The sequence below is a fragment of the Aspergillus candidus genome, assembly GCF_002847045.1.
Source record: "Aspergillus candidus strain CBS 102.13 unplaced genomic scaffold BDW47scaffold_7, whole genome shotgun sequence".
NCBI classification, from domain to species: Eukaryota; Fungi; Ascomycota; class Eurotiomycetes; order Eurotiales; family Aspergillaceae; genus Aspergillus; species Aspergillus candidus.
This window is the reverse complement of record NW_020194012.1, coordinates 255,926-274,140: the sequence shown is the minus strand read 5'-3', so window position 1 is coordinate 274,140 and position 18,215 is coordinate 255,926. Positions and strand designations below refer to the sequence as shown.

Genomic DNA, 18,215 nt, shown 5'->3' with positions numbered 1-18,215 from the left:
ACTCGTTCGGGTCGACGCAGCAGATCCCCTCCTTGGCCGCGATCTCGATCTCTCCTCTGTTTCTTTCCTCATTTACTTCAATGGATATTCATTTCTCTGTCCAATACATTTAATACCTTTGCAGACAGATAGTAAGGCGCCAGCTTGTGGTTGCCTATCTGGGAGAGCGAGAATGCCCACCCCCGAACGGAGGACTGACCGGCCTCCGTCGCGTCGCAACCAACACGACGACCACCAATATTCGCCCTTCCATCTTGCATACCGCGACTCGGACCTGGATGACTACAACGCGTCGAAAATCCCCAGCCCCCCTCAGAACTACGGCGGCACCGCCCGACAGCGCGACAATTTCTCCAAAACACGGAGCTTGCGAGGTGCATTTCGAGTCGCCGGGGACCGCTATTCGACCATGGCAGAGGAAGACGCGCGCACGTTCGGAACCCCGAATCGATACAGACGGCAGAGTGTGAATCTTCTGTCTCCGGAATCGAACCCGCCGAATGAACTCGCCGAGGCATATAGGCAGATCAGCGATGCTGGGGACTTGGTGGACGAGGCGCCCGAGAACGATTTCCTGCCTGACTTGCGCGGCAGTCGAAGCATGCGGTCGTCGTCGGGGTCTCTAACGAGAGACAACGCCTTGTTTCTGAATGACGCGGATGCGGGGTTTTTAGATGACGGCATGGACGAGTCACCGCGCCGGAGATCTACCGACCATAGCGAAGACAAGCAGCGGTTAAGACGCGCCACAGCCAGTCAGTCGCCGGTGCTGAATAGAAACGGGATCGCGTCTGCTTTGACGTCGGAGAATCTGCTGCGACGCGAAGAGGAGGACCAGGCCGCGTTGAAGATGGAGGAGGAACTCGAAGAAGACTACGGCGGTGTCAAACCTTCGTTGAACCTTCCGTCCAACTGGGGAACCAGGGGACGACACCGTTCCGACTGGCTCCGGAATATCACCAAGCGCAGCAATTCGGAATCCGCACCGGCTGTAGAACGAAGAGATACTTCGCCACCCAAGTTCAATCTCGAAGTGGAGAGTACGAGCCCCCAGGCACCCCCACCAGCGGGGATCAGGGATGCTCTACGAGAACCGCCATCAAACCGATACAACCGACTTCCCTCCTCGGACCTACACAATAAGGCGCCTGCGGGACAGGAAGAGAACCGAACAGGAGATCCTATTCCCAACACCCCGATTATGGTATACAAAAACTCGACTTTCACCAAACGGAGTCCAACCAAACGAGACTCGCAGGATCTTTTGCGCAAACTCTCCAGAAACGAGAGCCCGGGTCAAACCCGTAACGAGTTCCTCACCCCGGAGGCTCAAAAGATTCAAGCCCCCGAGCGACGCATCTACGATAAGACACCGGTGGTGACGGGCGCTTGGATAGATACCCCAGTGACGGAGCGACCGTCGGCCCCCCTCCCTGATCATCTGTCGAAGGGTGTTGTCCCATCACCAGTCCCAAGCAGGACAGAGCCAGCTCGCCAGCCAACGGCCCCCGTTAACCAAATGCCGAGCACTACCCGGTCGCCGCTGAAGAAGGACCGGGAAACGAGAGTAGAAGAGAAAAGACAAGAACAAAAGAATCTGGATGAGAGACCGAAGAATGAGGATCAGAAAGAAAAGGTGGCGAAGCAACCCTTGATCAAACCTGACCTTCCAAAGAGTGCACTCGAAACGGTCATGCAGGACTTTAAAGCGGATAAGGATTCGTTGGATGTGGGAGACGATACACTCGAGTCTCTTCAGGAGATGCTCAACGACAAGCCCAGCGGCCTGAAAGAGGAGGAAGACGACGCGGCGTACCAGAAGGCGGTGCTGGCGAAACTGGAGCGTCCCAGCCCCAGCTCCAACGAGCAGGGAACCGACCTTGACCGCCTGAACGATAAACTGCAATCGCTGGCCGACAGTCTCATGGAAGTGAGGACAGGGCTCAACAGCATCGAAAAACAGGTGTCCCGCGACGCCGACACCATTTGCTCTCTCCCTCCGTCCCCCACTGACAGCGGGTCTAGCACTACGTACGTCTCGCATCTGTCTCGGTGGCTGCCACGTCTCTGGACACGAGGCCCGGAGTCACGGCGCATCCGACCCACGCTCCTGGGGTGGGGTATCATCTTCGCCTTCGTGTGGTTCTTCTCGGAATCGACCCTGTGCGACTACTACTGCCATCCACTGGTGTCGGACATCTGCGAAGGCAATTGCCTAATCCCGGATGCCCCACAGTTCCCCTACGTGATCCCGACAATGCTCTGGCGCTGGTCGCACTTATCCTCATTGCTAGCCCCAATCGGGACAATTATGGTAGCCTTCTACCGCCTCGCGACACAACTTCTCGGTTTCTCGGACGGCTATGTCCAGGATACACCGGCTTCTTATGTTAATATCTCAGGGGAGATTCTTATCCACGGTCGACGGCTGGAAACGTTGCCGACGGGCGTCACGAACTCCGGTGGCTTCTTCGCAGCGATTCCCAAACCGTGGCGGGAAACCCAGCAACCTTCGGAGGCAGTGGCCAATTTGAATTTAGGACAGGGGGAAAATGGAGGCTACGTGGATGAGACGGTTGATGATGGATCGATGGAAGATGATGAGTATATCTGATTTGCTTTTTTTTCCCCTTGCTATTATCTTGTTTTCTACTGGATTTTGTCTTCTACTTCAGCGGGCTGGCGTTCAAACGGCTGCGGACTGGGTTGTCTTAAGGGGGTTTCATCTACTGAATCCACGAATACATTGGACTTGAGACATGCATATGAGATGCTGCCATCAAGCTAAATAATAGGAACATTCCTCAGACAATCCGTGGAACTATTGACTGTAACTCTTCGGACGTTTATACGTAGGATCCGGGCGAAGCTCCGATAAGATCACGTGCACCACTGATAAGCGTAATCTCGGACTTGGATCTGACTCAATTGAAATAGCAACTCATTTACTCCCAACCTCACATACAAACGCCATCCACCATGGTAGACTTCCGAGACGACTACCGCGATCGCAGGCGCTCTCGCTCGCCATCCGACGTTTCTACCCGGGACCGCGATCGCGATCACGGTCGGCCCCGAGCGCGCCACGACAAAGACAGCACCAGCACCAGCACCCGCCGAAGCCACGAGCACCGCAGCCACAGGTCGCGCCGAGACCCCAGCCCGCGGAGACGGCGGCGCGAACGCTCTCGCAGCCCATCCGGCCGCAGCAGCCACAGACGAGATCACTCGCGGCGGCGCGAGCGTCACCGACATCCAGAAGAAGAAGAAGACTCCGACGCGGACGCCCGCCGGGAACGGAGAGCACACCGACACAGACGACATCGCAGGGACGAATCTGCCTCGTCTGCTTCCTCTACCGCACGTCGCTCACCCAGGAGAGAGAGAGAGAGACCCCGTCGACGGAGCCGGTCGCGCAGCCCTGGAGGCAACCAGCCGCGCTCGAGGGGCCCGCTTCCCTCGCAGCAAGACGCCTTCACGACTACCTCTGGTGGAGCAGCCGCAGCAGACCCGGACGCGCCACCCCCGGCTGAGAAAGAGAAGCCCAACTACGGCAACACGGGCCGCCTAGCAGCGGAGAGCAACACGGTGGAGGTATCCGGTGGCGGCTCGGTGGTGCTCAAGTACCATGAGCCGCCCGAGGCGCGGAAACCGCCTCCCAAGGACGCGTGGCGACTGTATGTGTTCAAGGGCGAGGACCTGCTAGAGGTGGTAGAGCTGGGGGGCCGCAGTTGCTGGCTGGTGGGACGGGATCGGCTGGTGGTTGATTTCCCGCTGGACCATCCGAGTTGCTCGAAGCAGCATGCGGCGATACAGTTTCGGTTTGTGGAGAGGAGGAATGAGTTTGGGGATCGCGTGGGGAGAGTTAGGCCTTATTTGATTGATTTGGAGAGTGCGAATGGGTCGAGTGTCAATGGGGAGGGGGTGCCTGGGGGACGGTATGTTGAGGTTAGGGATAAGGATGTGTTGAAGTTTGGGATGAGTGGGAGGGAGTATGTGCTTATGTTGGCGCGGCCGGATTGATCCTTTTTTCTTTGATTGGAATTTTGGGAGGATGGCACAGAAGGGATTGGAAGCTGAAAGCAACGAAGCTGAAAGCAATGAACATATTTTGAGATTTATACTTGTACATTAACATAGAAGTTCATATTATGACATGCCCTCCCCTACCAGAGAAGTTATTTTAAAACCCCCCCACCTTCTCCTTGGCCTCCCCCTTCAACTCCTCCGTCTTCCCCTTCGCCTGCCCCTTCAGCTTCTCCGCATCCCCCTTAAGCTCGCTCGCCTCGCTCTTGGCCTTTCCGCCCAATTCCTCCGCCTTCCCCTGCGCCTGGTCCTTCAGTCCCTCTGCCTTGCCCTGCGCCTGGTCTTTCAGGCCCTCTGTCTTGCCAGAGGCTTGGTAGGCTTGGTTCTTCAGCTTATCGGCTTCGCCTTCGACCTTGCCTTTGACGTTTTGGGCTTCCTGTCCGGTCATGGATTTGAGTTTTTCGGCGGCTTCATCTGTGTCACGAAATATATGGTTAGTATTTGCGTTTGTGGAACCAGTATCACAGTTTAAACAACATATGTAGTACCAGCGGTACAACAACACGGCAAATAGTAGAAAACACCAGGGGCCAGATAGGAAGGGAAGAAAAAGATATACATACGACCCTTATCCATGCCCTTAAGCACTTTATCCGAAATAGTCCGGTCCGCCTTATGCAGCGACTCCTTGGTCGTCTCCACGGGACCCTTGTTCGCCCTAACGGTCGTCGTAGAGAGCATTCTCGCGGCGAGGAAGCCGCCGCCTTGGGTGGTGATGCGGCATGTTGGGGCTGCGGTGGCTCTGGTGAAGAGGGGGAGGATGGATGTGTGGGGGGAAGGCATTTTGGTGGTTATTATTATTGTCTTTTTGTGATAATGGACTTTGTTGGGTGAGGATGTTCTGGAAAGTACTAGGAACTGATTGTTGTTCGTGGTGGAGGTTGTTGGGTGGTGAGATTGAGAAGAAATATAGTAGGGAACGACCAAGATGTTGATAAATCTTATTATATAGGGATTCAAAATCCATTAAGCAAGTATTCGCCCCATGATGTATCCCCTTCATCATCGTCCTTGCTACCAGCTTGTCGTGGAATGATATGATGTATGAATATCGCAAACGTCATAACTAGCCTGATCGGGTTAGGGCTATCCTTAAATCTGGGGATCAGTTTCTTGTTTTCTCTAGTTTGGTTTAACAGGACTTGTCATGGTTCATGTCTTTTCTTGATTTGGTTGATCAGGTTGATCATTCTATTTGTTTTTATTCCATTTTGTTTTATTATTGTTTTTGAGAAGAGAGGGTATAATTGACCAGGTAAGTACTACCACTGTGAATAGATACATGTATTGATCATAAAAACCATGTCCATTCTATAAACTAGCCACAATGTCAATCAAGAAAAAACTAAACCCATTCACCATGAAACACACAAATAATGTAATGCAAATGCCATCATGTCATATCAAACGCCATGCCCTGTCTTCCTGTTATGCAATCACGCTGCGGCCAGCCAGCCAGCCTGTCACTGCCTTGATCTGATCGATGATCAGTCATCACTAATCATTCACTCGATTGTTAAACACGTGAATAAGCCAACTCCTGTTTGCAAATATTATACCAGTTTGGACTCTTCTGGATTTCTGTTTTTTTTTCTCGCATTCTTTTTTTCTTTTTTTTGTGTCCGGTAACTATTGCATCGCTCCTCTTTGCAAGTTCAAACGCATAATGATTATCAAACCAGACGCCGTTGACATGACACCTTGGATAAACAGAGGAAGGGATAATGAAAAGAAGAGAAACTCAAGAAAACATGAAGAAGAATGAAGATGAAGAAAAAAGAAAGAAAGAAAGAAAGATGCAAGGGATATCCATCAAATGAAAAGAAAATGCATACGCACACAGAAGTAAGCCAGCAGTCATCTTTCCAAAGACCAGCTCAGTACAGATGACTGATTAAAACAGAAAAGAAGAAAGAAGATAAGGATAAAAGAACAAACAAGAAGATAAGAAAGGAAGGAGAAAAAGAAGGAGATCACCCGAAATTTACTCCCAATCCATCATACTCGAATCCCGGCCGCGGCGGCGAACTCCCGCTCCGCGGACGCGACATGCCATGAACCAGATCCTGTGGCTGCAACAGCCCGAGACCCTGCGGCAGAACAGGGCCCGAGTGGTTCCCCTGCTGCAGCCGGTACATGGGAACGTGTTGTGGTGGGATCTGGACCTGGTACTGCCCGTAACCGCCCAGTCGCTGGCGTGCGGAGCGGACGTCGACGCGATGGCCGCCGAAGTGGAGTAGCTGTGCCGACGCTGGGTCCGCTGCTGCCCACCCTGGATGGGCATCCACGCTGAGCATGTGCTCGTCGAGAGGCTGGATGGGCTGCCCCTGAGCGGCGATAAACATGCTTTCTGATTGGACTGCGCTGGCCATCGGTACGGCGGTTGTGCCAGGCGGCGGCGGCAGATGCTGCGACGTGTCGCTGATCCAGCTGCCCGTGCCGGAGAGGGTGTGTTGCTGTGGGATGACGTGGGTCAACCCGGCAGGGAAGGCAGCTTGAGCGGTGGGGGGCATGAGCGAGGAAGAGTTGGGTGGGTAGCGGACGGGTTCGGTCGCCCACGATTGATGGGACTGCCCTGATGGATCGCGCGTCATGGGCTCCGGGATGGGATCGGATAAGTAGCCCGGTCCATCCAGCTGGACGGACGGCGGCGGCGAGATGCCAGGCATGAATGCAGACGGGTGAGTGACTGCGCTCTTCGTGGTCGATTGGCTGACTGGTTGTGGCTGTTGCGGCCGCACAGCGCCCATTCGACGCGACATAGTGACCTCGATGTTATTTTCAACTGGAAGTTGCGGCATGTATGTGAAAACGGACGGCGTGCTGGCCGACATGTCGACGGGACGGGAAGCAGACAAATGGCGGGGGCGTTGCCACTCGGCGTCCTGGGTCTGCAGATCCAGCGCGTTTAGCTGGTTTGTGAGATACGTCTGGTCTATCTCGCTGTATGTTGACTGGCTCATCGGGCCGTGCCTGAACTCGGCGGACAGAGGCGATGCATGTGCGTTGCTAGATCGGCTCTGCAGCGAGTCCCCTGAGGACTTATTGTTCAAGCCCAAGAACTTGGGTCGATACTTGCCACCGGGGCTTGATGATGACCGTTGCTTTGCCGATGAGACACCACCCATACCCTGAGTGCGTTGGGCGGCAATGGCCGCGTATGTCGGGAGATTTTCCTTGTCCGACACGAGCTGATCGCCCAAAAGTCTGCGCGTCGGCGGTGGACTGCCCTGATGCACAGCGGCCAGCGCTGCGGACGCTGACACGCCAGAGCTGCTACGGCTTTTCGTTAACGGACTACTGGACGCACTCCTACCCTCAACGGACAACGCCGCGACTTTCGGGGCCGCCGGTTTCGAGCCGCGGATGTTGCGGGGGAACTTGGGCCGCTGGGGTCGTTTCTTCGGCCACTGTTCCTTGGCCTGTCGATGCTTCACCGATCGTTGCACAGTGTGCCACCCAAGTTCCTCTGAGCGCGGAGGGCTTGAGGCTTGGGAGGACAGTGGCCTCTCAGTCGCCGTCGTGTGGCTCACTAGAGAGGGAATCGGGGAATTTCGGGTCATGCCCTTTGGCCCTTCCCCGTCGGTTTCATAGCCGTTCTCGGGATCGAAGCTGGACTCGCGAAAGATACGAGGCACGATAGGCTCGAGATGGAAGCGAGGCTGAGTCGGCATCTCTTCCGGGGAATCAACCCTGGGCTGCTCCATGTCACTAAAATCCCAGGTCAGGTGTCGCGAGGGTCCGTCTTCAGTCGCCGAATTAGGGACCGATGACGAAGAACTACTCGATCGATCAAACACCGACCTCTGCCTCCTGATTGACTCCTGCGACGACGTAGGCGAGATGCGCTCAATCTCGTTGGATATGCTTCTCAAAACCTGTTTCAGGTCGTCGAACGCCTCGTGCACCACGGAAGGCTTCTTAGACATCTTCTTCGGAAAGAACTCCGCCAGTCGGGATGCGTGAGTCTCATATTCCCGGTAATCCTTGACCAGGCCGTGGTCATCGATGTCTTCCATCCGTCTTTTCGCGTGCCCGTAGGATGTGCAGAGGAGGTCGGTGGCAACAACCAGCCAGGAATCGAAATATCCCGCCTGAGGCTTGCTCGAGTCGGTCAAAGATGGCTTGGAATTCCTCTCCTCGTCCATGATAGTGAGCTCGTCGCGGCAAAAGCTCTGGACCACGCTGTGGATCTTGATCATATCGATGGACCCGGAGTACTGGTACGGCGCAAAGAAGGCATCTTGGCTACTCTCGGTCTGCGACTCTGACAGGTCGGGAATCACTGCTTTGGCGTCCAGAATATGACTTCTTTCAGACAGAGGCGAGAGCGCTTGGGCTTGCAGTTCATACGCATTGATGGTCCGTTCGACGAGACCGTAGCGGATCAGTATGCCCAGCGTTGTGTCAATATCCCCGGGCTCGCCTGGTCGAGTCTTGGAGAGGATTTCCACATTGGAATTCACCAGAGATGACCTGCCCAGGTTTATGAGGCCAACGGGAACATTGTGGTCAAAAAAGGACAGGATATTGATCAGGTTCAAGGCTTCGAGATGGCCCATCTGGTATAGGTCGTGCATGAGGACCAGGAATGGTTCGGCGAGTTTCTCGTCCGTCAGGCGGGAGTCGACGTGATACTTTTCGATCGGTTTTTCCGTCACGCTCAGACGATGACTGATGGCGTGGATGGCCAACGGCAGACACTCGTAGTATCGGACCAGATCCGTCGCCCGGCGTATCTGTTCGGGAGTTGGCTTCTTGATGAGCAAATCCTTGAAGAGGAGCTTGCACGCATCCTCCACTTGAAGAGGCGGCACCTGGAGACAGTAGGGCTCATACAGACGCTGCTTCTTTCTAAGCGTCCGGTCTACCGACGTGTAGATGATGCTGCAGTTTTTCTTGAAGGGCAGAAACTGCCGGAACTGGTTGAGCTCATCCTCGTTTCGAAAGCTAACCCCATCGAAGACAAGGAGCCAGTCCTCGCGAGCCTGGAACCAGTTCCGGACGGTCTCGACATACTTCTGCGGGGCCTTGGAGTCAGGGTTCTGGAACTCTTGGCCGTCGGTGAGGGTGGCTGCCTGCGCAATGTCCCAGAAACACTTGCACGCCGACTCGTGTGACTTGGCATCGACCCAAAAGATGCCGCCGGGATAGTTCTTGTGTTGCTTGAAGACATACTGGCGTGCGAGGTGGGACTTGCCTGAGCCGGGACCCCCGCAGATCAATACGGCCACCAAGCGATCAGAGCGTTTCTTGGATTTGAACACCCGAGTGTGCAAGAGTTCGAGCTCTTTCTGAAAGCCGACGAAGTTTGCATTCGGGTGGAAACCTGGGGGCGCTACGAAGAGCTGCTGCTCTCGCTGCGACGTGTGAGACGACGAGAGGCTTTCGCCTCCCGCCAGCGAGCGGCGTCTATCTTGGTCCGTGTGGGTGAGCTGTTTTTGAAGCGGCGCGGGGTTACCTAAGGAAGAACGAAGTCAGCATGATCTGACTATAGATATTTGCATTGTCGGATGATAGGGTACATGAAGACAGAAGGCAGAACGCTGAAGCAAAATACTGAAAAACAGAGAACAATCATTGCGTCATAACGTGAAAAAGAGGCTCGCGAATATGAAGACAAACGACTCGGCCGACTTTTTTTCTTTCCTTTTTCTCTATATTTCTTTTGACTTTTTTTTCTCTTTTTGCTCAAAAGGTTGGGACAACCCGAGTCTCTCGATCTCCGCTTCATTTGCTGAGAACAGAAAAGAACGCATGCAAAAGTCTAATAATGTGCATCCGCCGGCTCTTCAACCTCATAATCACGCAGGGTAACAAAGGAGGAGGGAGAAGATTCACGAAGAAGGTGTTGCTGCCTACCATGTAACCGGAGATCCGGCTCGCTCTCCGCCATTGAATGCCCTTCCACTATATGCAACGATCAGCATGCGACACTAGAAGGCAGGGGTAGGGGACTTGTCTACTCACCATTACCAAAGATTTCCCGTGCCTTGGTGTGCTTCTTTAGCGCACGCATCCGGTTCTCCTCGACCCAGCGATCGGTGACGGTCCGCGGGGCGTCGCGGGAATAGCGCAGCAACGCTTCGGCCACGGCCTCGAACCCGGGTGCGGTGTCGTCCTCGAATTTGCACATATGACGGTGGTCGGACTCGATGCCCATGCGCTCCACGCCCTCGACGTACGGTGCAGCCGAGCTCTCATCGACGATCATCTCGCGCGACCCGCGCAGGTCCGTGGGGAGCGTCTCGTGGAAGAAGTAGATGTGAAAGCGAGGCATGATGTCGGCGAAGAGGCTGTTGATGTTCTGGAGGGTCTCGTTGTTGGACCGGAGGGCCTTGACGAGCTGGGGCGAGGAGTCGAGGAACTTCTTGGGCATGACGGCCGTGCAGATGTTTTGCAACAGGGCGCCCCATTTGGCGATGTCGGATCCGTTGTGCGGCGTCCCGAGGAAGAGCATACCGTACGTCGACACGAAGATGGAACGCAGGTGTTCGATGCGCTCGTTCTGGACGCTGTTGCAATAGATCAGGGCCCGTTTGACGATCAAGCCGCCTAGCGAATGGCAGACGAAAATGATGGGACGGTCCGCACAGCCTCGAAGCTATATGCTGTTAGTGTACGGGTATGAAGAGCGAAGAGAGAGAGAAGGGAGAGAACTCACATTTCGGTTGGCCGCCAGAGAAGAAGTGAGAGTTTCAGCATGGTTGTGCAGGCGATCCTTGGAGACCCCGTCGGTAAAGGAATGAACGTTGGCATTATAGCCATAAGTCAGGATTCTCAGAGGGCTGGATTCGAGAAATTCAGGTAGCAGATGAGCAGGCCAGTACACCCCCGACTGGGTGGCCCAGGTGTTGTATGGATGGCCGTTGAGACCATGTACCAGGACGACGTCGACTTGAGGCTTCTCGGAACAATAGACCTGAGTCAAGCCAAACGGCTTGACTCGAGAAGCGAGGTCGGTCATGGTTTAAACAGAAGGAGGGCAGAAATCATAACATAGGAGAGAAGTCAGATAGCAAGAGGAGTTGTGAAGTGACGCTGAGGGGGGGGAGTTGTATGGGGGAAATGTAGAAGTCGAAGAGAAGATGGAGATGTCGGGAGTATTTATTCTGGGAGGGAGCTAAGAAGTGACTAGTTCTTGTGATTGATTTGCGGACCAGATGACTCGGACTGGTGTGCCTGGCGGTGGTGGCAGAGCTTAATGTCCTCTTATATATTCATTATTCAAGGGTATTCGGGGATCTTTCCAATGAATTACAATAGAATAATAATAAAGGATGTTAATAATAATAATATTATTCCAATATTTTATTATTGTGAATGTTATTGTTATTGTCATTTTCGAATAATATTCTATTGTCCTAGAATATGATTCATCGTAAATGGGGCAATAGGGCAATAGGCAAGAGGCAATGGGGCTGATCGGACACGGTCATGCTGGCTCCATCGCCGATCATCACTCTCCATAGTGATTGATTGCGGGGAACTACCTTACTCTCTACTCCGTCCTCCGTATCCTCAACCACCCTCTTCTCCAGTCCTAAATCAAATATACCAGCCACTTCAAATTAAATACGATAGGCCTCCTGCAAGGTTCCGACTCAAAGATCTCCTTTGTCCGACTCAACTCACAGCCACTCTGAGGCTCTCCCATCGGACCAGTTCCCTCCTCGGAATGCAAGACATATCCCACACCTGCATGGATCTTGCTCACATTACCCGTGACGTATCGGAGCCGGTGTCTGCCTACAGGGCGAGGTTGCTGTGCCCCGGGAATAGAAAGACAAGGCTGGCAGTGATGGGACTAGTAAGTTTGCAGCAAACTGATAAGCAGATGGACTAATCTGTGTCATTTGTATCGGCTTACTACCACAGTATATCTATTTCCACATCATCAATATTGTATACAATACATTTGGACGTACAAAGCACTCGGTGGTCAATATATCTGATAATCTATACCTGCAGTTTGTGGTAATGACATATCAATGTGTCCTATCATAATTTTGATCCAATACAGCTAAACCATTTACTCAATCTAGCCTCTGCAAATGACCGAATAAGCAGGAGATTATGCCCACGCGGCTGATTCAAATTCAAATCAATACAAGATAAATATCATTCACTCCCTGTGCAACCTATTCATAGATCCTATCAAGTGGAGGCAGTACCTGCATACCTCTACTAATCTCCATAAACACTCACAATAAGAACCAGGATTCAACCAGAATACCAGATCTAGATCGAGATCTCAATACCACCCGGACAAGGATTCGATCCGCTGAATGTATATAAATAATACACAACAATAGATTGAATCGACACCACTGGAATAAAATTGTGGTACACATACACGGCCCGCTCACGGTTCCAGGGTTTATGGAGTGCCTGAGAACTGCCGTTCAAGGTGTACACTCCAGTAGAATAGATTGAATTACTATTTATATCGAATTAATCAACGATCAATAAGAACAATCGATTGAGTAATTCTATAGTACGTCCCCTCCACTCCATTCTCTTGTAGTCGTGGAGGTGTCCCGCCAATCATTCACTGCCCGATTCAACACATTTATTTGCCTCAACATCGAGGAATGTGATCCACACAGGCTTTGTTTCTAGATGACTCACTGTGTAAATTTTTGTGGATCCACATCCACTTCGAATGAGTCCTCAAGTCTGGACATTTGTCCTTGGTTTTGTGGCTTTACGGTTTGCCTTGTCGAGGTGTGTGATGGTACGTGGACTAAGTACGTAATGCACAGACACTATATTTCCCCACAGCCTCAATAGACATCACAGTATATTTTCCCTAGAGAAGGCGATAGAACAGAACAGAAAACAATAGTCAAACGAATAAAGGAAAAAAAAAGTAAATTCATGACTACTATAGATTACACCCAGCAAAAAAAAAACGTCAAAAAAGAACAAAGAAGCATTAATCACCGACCCCGAAAAGCCGGCTTCCTCTTCTCCGCAAATGCCCGCAGAGCCTCCCACCGATCCTCCGTCTCCATCACTCCCTCATACGCCTCGTTCTCGGCCGCCTCGCCCTTCTCGGACTCCTCGACCGCCCGCAGAGCCTGCTTGATAGCGACGGGTCCGCCCTCGCAGATGCCCAACGCGAGGTTGATCGCCTCGTGCAGCACCTTCTGGCGCGCGGCGCCCTCCTTCTTCTCCTCCTCCGGCACGACCTCCACCAGCCGATCGCAGAGCCCAATGAAGTACGACTCTGGTCCCGTTACCCGCCGCCCCGTCAGGATCATGTCCCGTGCCCGCGTCACCCCGATCACATCGGGGAGGCGATAAGTGCCGCCCGCGCCGGGGATGATCGCTAGCCGAGTCTCGGGGAGTCCAACGATGCTAGAGGAACCGAACACCCGGAGGTGCGTGCACAGCGCGAGCTCGAGCCCGCCGCCCAATGCCGTGCCTGACACGGCTGACACGGTCGGAACCTGGAGGCTGGCGAGGTCGCGGAATGTACGGCGGAGCTTGGAAAGGAATTCGCTGGTGCTGTGGCGCGCCCCATGTTAGCTAGAATTTCCCGCGAGGCGTAGATATCATTATTTTCTGGGGGAAAGGGGGCGAATTACTCCTGCTTAGACATATTCACGCGCTCCTTCAGATCCGCACCGGCGCAGAACGCCGCATCCGCGTTGCTGCCAATGACCAGCGCCCTGGTTGGGCCGTTGCCCTGCTCGGCGGCGATGGCCTGCACGTGCTCGTCGAGGGCGTCGACCAGGTCGCGCGACAGCGCATTGCGGGCTTGCGGTCGGTTCAGCAGGAGCACGCGAACCGTGCCGGAGCCCGGGGCGGGGATGTATTGGCTCTTGAGGACTTCGTCGTCGGGGCTTGTGCTGTAGCGGGCGACGGTGATGCGGATGGTGGTTTGGACGGGCGGGCGGAGAGCCGCCGATAGCCGGGGGAGCGAAAGAGCGAGACGCGGGGCCATGCTGGGTGGTCTTTTCTTTTTTTTAATGTGTTGAGGCTGGATTGAGGATGGAATGGATCGAGGAATCAGAATACTGTAGCGTATGGAGATTATCGGCTCATGGTGGTGTTGGAAAAAAAGGTAGTCGGAGAGAAGGAGAATCCCTTTTGCGGCGGGTGTGGAGAACTGCGCTTTCACTCGGCTGCGGGGGAGCTCGGCTTTGGTTTGGTTTGGTTTGGTTTGCTTCTTTTTGAGCAATAACCATCCGAGCGATGGTGCATATTTCTAAGATTTGTAGGGATGATAAAGAAATGGTAAGACCGACTATTTGACCTGGATAGCTAGTATGATTGTATTGCACACCTTTTCCGCAGTTTGGCTGATCGTTTACTCTTTACATTGAATCCGCAAGATTGTTATATGCGCTGGAACCAAGGGTATCTTCCATGATTGGACTCAGTCCACTAACTATACACACGCCTATATATATATATATACACATTCTATTGTACATTTCTTGTCCGTCTTTCATTTATGATGCTGGATATAATCTCGTACCTCCTCTGCGGTCGGCCACGGCCCCAAGCTCGGTGTCGCAACCACGATGTCATACGCCTCCTGAAGGTTGGGGTCGGCGAACACCAGCTCCTCTTCAGGAGACTCCTCCTCATAATCTTCCGGGAATTCACTGCGGTGCTCGTGCTCGTCTTGTTCTAGAGTATCATACCAGCGATACGATTCCCATCCTCCTCGTCCCCAGTATCCCTCGAGGAACATGCGGGTAGCCACCAACGTCCGACGCATCATCCGCTCGCCGTTCAAGTGCTCCTCAGAGGCCGCTTGGAGCGTCTGCGCGTGCTGGCTCATCCACCGCAATAGACTGAGCAAACCGTCGACGTCCTCCGCTAGACCGAGCGCCCGCACAAACGCATGTAGGATGGCCGGCGAGGGGACCTGGAATAGCGGTGGTAGTTTCACCTGCGCCTCGGTGGCATTCTCGAGAGATGACGCGCCCCGTTCAAACAGGGACGACGTGGTGGGGTCCAGAAGGACAAGATGATCGAACTGGCTTTTGAGGATGCCAAGACCGTGCTCCACTAAATTGCTGAACCCGGGCGAGACGAAATGTAAGTGCGCAAGCTCAGGCCCTTGTCGCCAGGCAGCTTGCCGGACAACTTCCAGTCCATCCTCGACGGCATCAGGACTCCTCACCCCAGCGGCCACTACTTGCGAGAAACTGGCACATAGCGCTCGCAGTCCCTGGAGACTGGGCTCGACGTTACACTGTTTCCTCCATCGAAGAGTCTCCAGCATTTCGTACCAGCCCAGGACGATTTGCGTAGTCCGACCAATCTTGCGGGACGAATCCGTGACACGCGTCTTACCCAGAGCAGACAGGACAAAATCCCATGGCTGCGAGGCTCTTGACCTTCGCGCTCTTACGAGATGGATGGCATGCGACAGTATTTTGGGATGTCGACCCTCTCCCTCCAGCCCGAATTCCTCGTTATGTGGAAGCAAAGTAGTAGTTGTTGATGGTGAGTCTGGCGGGTCGCTCATGAGGATCGGGAATATATCGACCGCGCGTGCACCTTGCGCAAGGTCAGATCGATCAAAGTCCGAGAACTTGCATAGAAACCGTATAAAGGACGAAAAAAGGTAATCTGGGAGTCCCTCCAAGGCTTTTCGGCTGTTTTCGTAACTAGACGTGTGGCCCCAGACAGTGCACAATGCGTGAACCTCCTCGGTTTCCAGCTCGCTGCAGCAGAGGTAATTGATTCCTGAGCCGAATGACGGTGCAGTCCGTAGTAGCAAAGCCAAAAACCTTCCTCGTGGCTTGATCCCCTGCAGGAGCATCTGCTGGAGAAGCTCATCCAATGTAGGCGGTTCCGTATGCACATAAATCAGGTCTCTTGCAGACGATGGTTCGGGGAAGGTCTCCCGGCCGTCGCCGGGTAGAACGTCGCTAGCAGGGTCAAAGCCACGCTCGACGGCTTCTCTTCGGAAGATCAACTTCTCGGCCATGGCGGCGTAAATATTGCCGCAAGGCGGTAACCCCTGGTCTCGGTGCGAGAGAAAACAAGCCCACGCTTCACGGACCGTTCGCGTTGTGCGAATTCGAGCTTCCCAGATGGTGTGATGTGCGGGATCTCCAGGGGGGCCGCGTATATCTGTGGGCTGTCGCATTAATGTTCTTGTCTGTATGGTCGGGCTCCTATCGGTGTCCCAGCCTGCATAGATTGAAGAGACCTCCTCCCAGCGACAATGAGCATAACCGGCTTCTTTCATCTGAGACATTACACGCATGGCACGGCTCGTCATCCCTTCAACACCCCGCTCAAAGTCTATGCCTAGTTTCTCTTCCTTCCATGGCGGCCACGAAGGTGCTTTTAATCGGGCCGACTGGCGCTCAGCGGGGGTCTTCTTGTGCGCAAGTTGCACAGAAATAATGCCCTGGTAGGCGCGTCGAGAGACGGGAAGAGGAGGCTGGTGCTTCGACATGGCTTTGAGAAGTTCAAATTGCGCCTGCTGCTGTATCGGCACGGAGGTGAACGGCCCTGACTTACAAGGCAGAGAAAGTAATCGAAGACACATGTTCATTTTCTGCGCCATGAGTCGGTCGGTCTTTGGCGTCGCGGTTGTCCGGTGCGGCCCATCTGCGGTGAAACAATTGAGATAGAATGCGAAAGCACGGGCAATAGGAAGCTGCGCTGATGGCCACAATTCGCGTGCATGATGAAGGAGGCGGACGACAAAAGAGGCACACATGTTGGGGTCGAGCAAAGGGTTGGAATTTTCCGATGGCTGGATTTCTTCGAGGATCGACTCGTCCGATAGGAGCTCTCCAGACAAGCCAGCCGGAGGCAACGGCTTGCCGCTTATGAGGTGAAGAGAATAGACCAAGAGCAGACGGAAGGTTCTCGAGTCCAGTGGTTCTCGGAGTAAGAGGAGAGGGATAAAAGGCGGTATTCGGAAGGTAGAGTTGTCCGTTGTCTTCTGGGATGATTCAAGTGCCAGGAGCCGGAGAGCGGCCCGGCAGAGGGTCTTGCTCCTGAGCACCCACGCCCATGCCGCGACATCCGCGACTTCATACTGGCGGGCCGTGAGGTATTTCGTAGTCTTCTCGTTAAAGACCTTTTGTAAAGCACCCTTCAGAGGTGGCTCTGCAGGCGAGTCAAGATCCAAGCACGGTTCCACATAGCGAATATAATCGGCGGTAATCGCCTGCAATGAAGGTCGATGGTGGCGCCGGAACTTCCACCTTTGATATGGACATAAGATAGGTTGGAGGGGTTGGCTAGGGTCTTGATTTTGTGTCGACCAGTTGAGGGAATCTGTCCTCCGGAGGCTATCCAACAGGTATTCGGTTGGGGTGGGGTTAAACGCCTGGTTTGCTTCGTGTTTCGAAGGTCTCCGAGCGTTCCGTGTCCTGGGTTTAAGATTTGACCGTGGGAGGCTATCCGAGGGGTCTTCACTTGATGATTTCTCCCCGGCTAGCAAAGGTCGATCTGGATCATAGTCCTCCTCGTCTAGTTTTTGATGTTGCTGGTTGTTCGGGTGCGAGAAAAGGGACGGTTTCAGCGAGGGATCTGGTCGCAAAGGAGACCACGATCCTCCTAACGGGCTGCCCTCTACCTCACGTTCGTCATAATCTTGATCATCTTTAGAATCATTGGAAAGCGCGATTGGAATGCTGGAGGCGCTCATAAACCGAGACGAAGAGTGTGGATCGAGAAGGGAATTGGTCAACGGATGTAGAGGATTTGAAGAGATCGACGGGCGGTAGTAGATATTATGAAGAGGACCCTAAGAGTAAGAAACAAAGGATTAGTTACTATCAGGTTGAATACGGACCCCACCGGTCCTGAGGGTGTGTATACCTTCCGCCATGGACGGGCGTTGAACAAGTGCGCCGCTCTTAGAGAGGAAACTCTCGAGCGGCCCTGCACATGGTTCCAAACCGATGACATCCATGAATAGAGTCAAGGGGAGGCAGCTGCAAGCCAATATGAACAGGATTAAGGCCTTAAAGGCGCATGCACATAATGCGCAAGTGGAAATGAGGCGAAAAGGGAGAGACTGCTCGAGCAATCAACAGATTGACTCCATCCTGATGATTCCAGATACCGCGACGGGGGAGAAAAAAAGGGCTCACGTGACCGATCGTCACGGGGTTGCGGAATTGGCAAGGCGCGTT

At 53.6% G+C, this 18,215-nt stretch overlaps 7 protein-coding genes across 7 annotated transcripts; 3 read left to right on the top strand and 4 right to left on the bottom strand.

Annotated features, from left to right (window-relative positions):
- The first annotated feature begins 7 nt into the window (after nucleotides 1-7).
- Nucleotides 8-2,879, top strand: BDW47DRAFT_100756 (uncharacterized protein). Its single transcript, XM_024811518.1, has one exon. It carries the CDS (start codon nucleotides 173-175, stop codon nucleotides 2,612-2,614), a length of 2,442 nt encoding a protein of 813 aa, XP_024674752.1. The 5' UTR covers nucleotides 8-172; the 3' UTR covers nucleotides 2,615-2,879.
- A 100-nt stretch (nucleotides 2,880-2,979) lies between these two features.
- BDW47DRAFT_123279 (putative FHA domain protein SNIP1) lies at nucleotides 2,980-4,023 on the top strand (the record flags this gene model as incomplete). The annotated part of the gene is made up of 1 exon (XM_024816017.1): nucleotides 2,980-4,023. The coding sequence occupies one exon, from the start codon at nucleotides 2,980-2,982 to the stop codon at nucleotides 4,021-4,023; it is 1,044 nt and encodes a 347-aa protein (XP_024674751.1).
- A 68-nt stretch (nucleotides 4,024-4,091) lies between these two features.
- BDW47DRAFT_81958 (uncharacterized protein) lies at nucleotides 4,092-5,068 on the bottom strand. The gene is made up of 2 exons (XM_024819930.1): nucleotides 4,650-5,068; nucleotides 4,092-4,494 (listed from the first exon to the last, which is right to left on the bottom strand). The coding sequence occupies exons 1-2, from the start codon at nucleotides 4,867-4,869 to the stop codon at nucleotides 4,184-4,186; spliced, it is 531 nt and encodes a 176-aa protein (XP_024674750.1). The 5' UTR covers nucleotides 4,870-5,068; the 3' UTR covers nucleotides 4,092-4,183.
- Nucleotides 5,069-5,382: 314 nt separating this feature from the next.
- Nucleotides 5,383-5,895, top strand: BDW47DRAFT_81941 (uncharacterized protein). The gene is made up of 2 exons (XM_024819929.1): nucleotides 5,383-5,711; nucleotides 5,769-5,895. Exons 1-2 carry the CDS (start codon nucleotides 5,482-5,484, stop codon nucleotides 5,776-5,778), a joined length of 240 nt encoding a protein of 79 aa, XP_024674749.1. The 5' UTR covers nucleotides 5,383-5,481; the 3' UTR covers nucleotides 5,779-5,895.
- BDW47DRAFT_81918 (LipA and NB-ARC domain protein) lies at nucleotides 5,888-11,252 on the bottom strand. The gene is made up of 4 exons (XM_024819928.1): nucleotides 10,751-11,252; nucleotides 10,057-10,690; nucleotides 9,949-9,996; nucleotides 5,888-9,547 (listed from the first exon to the last, which is right to left on the bottom strand). The coding sequence occupies exons 1-4, from the start codon at nucleotides 11,051-11,053 to the stop codon at nucleotides 6,060-6,062; spliced, it is 4,473 nt and encodes a 1,490-aa protein (XP_024674748.1). The 5' UTR covers nucleotides 11,054-11,252; the 3' UTR covers nucleotides 5,888-6,059.
- A 1,776-nt stretch (nucleotides 11,253-13,028) lies between these two features.
- Nucleotides 13,029-14,038, bottom strand: BDW47DRAFT_123276 (putative mitochondrial methylglutaconyl-CoA hydratase (Auh); the record flags this gene model as incomplete). Its single annotated transcript, XM_024816016.1, has 2 exons — nucleotides 13,029-13,599; nucleotides 13,680-14,038. The coding sequence occupies 2 exons, from the start codon at nucleotides 14,036-14,038 to the stop codon at nucleotides 13,029-13,031; spliced, it is 930 nt and encodes a 309-aa protein (XP_024674747.1).
- Nucleotides 14,039-14,434: 396 nt separating this feature from the next.
- Nucleotides 14,435-18,107, bottom strand: BDW47DRAFT_100741 (uncharacterized protein). The gene is made up of 2 exons (XM_024811517.1): nucleotides 17,899-18,107; nucleotides 14,435-17,824 (listed from the first exon to the last, which is right to left on the bottom strand). Exons 1-2 carry the CDS (start codon nucleotides 17,986-17,988, stop codon nucleotides 14,546-14,548), a joined length of 3,369 nt encoding a protein of 1,122 aa, XP_024674746.1. The 5' UTR covers nucleotides 17,989-18,107; the 3' UTR covers nucleotides 14,435-14,545.
- Between the last annotated feature and the right edge of the window lie 108 nt (nucleotides 18,108-18,215).

What these genes read in the sequence shown, in the direction of transcription:
- BDW47DRAFT_81918 (XM_024819928.1), bottom strand. Translation starts at nt 11,053, where the DNA reads ATGACCGACCTCGCTTCTCGAGTCAAGCCGTTTGGCTTGACTCAGGTC. An exon ending in ACGGGAAATCTTTGGTAATG is followed by an intron (nt 9,997 to 10,056) that starts GTGAGTAGACAA and finishes CGTTGCATATAG; the next exon opens with TGGAAGGGCATTCAATGGCG. An exon ending in GCCGGATCTCCGGTTACATG is followed by an intron (nt 9,548 to 9,948) that starts GTAGGCAGCAAC and finishes GTTCTTCCTTAG; the next exon opens with GTAACCCCGCGCCGCTTCAA.
- BDW47DRAFT_81941 (XM_024819929.1), top strand. Translation starts at nt 5,482, where the DNA reads ATGTCATATCAAACGCCATGCCCTGTCTTCCTGTTATGCAATCACGCT.
- BDW47DRAFT_100741 (XM_024811517.1), bottom strand. Translation starts at nt 17,988, where the DNA reads ATGTCATCGGTTTGGAACCATGTGCAGGGCCGCTCGAGAGTTTCCTCT. An exon ending in ACGCCCGTCCATGGCGGAAG is followed by an intron (nt 17,825 to 17,898) that starts GTATACACACCC and finishes TCTTACTCTTAG; the next exon opens with GGTCCTCTTCATAATATCTA.
- BDW47DRAFT_100756 (XM_024811518.1), top strand. Translation starts at nt 173, where the DNA reads ATGCCCACCCCCGAACGGAGGACTGACCGGCCTCCGTCGCGTCGCAAC.
- BDW47DRAFT_81958 (XM_024819930.1), bottom strand. Translation starts at nt 4,869, where the DNA reads ATGCCTTCCCCCCACACATCCATCCTCCCCCTCTTCACCAGAGCCACC. An exon ending in TAAGGGCATGGATAAGGGTC is followed by an intron (nt 4,495 to 4,649) that starts GTATGTATATCT and finishes ACACAGATGAAG; the next exon opens with CCGCCGAAAAACTCAAATCC.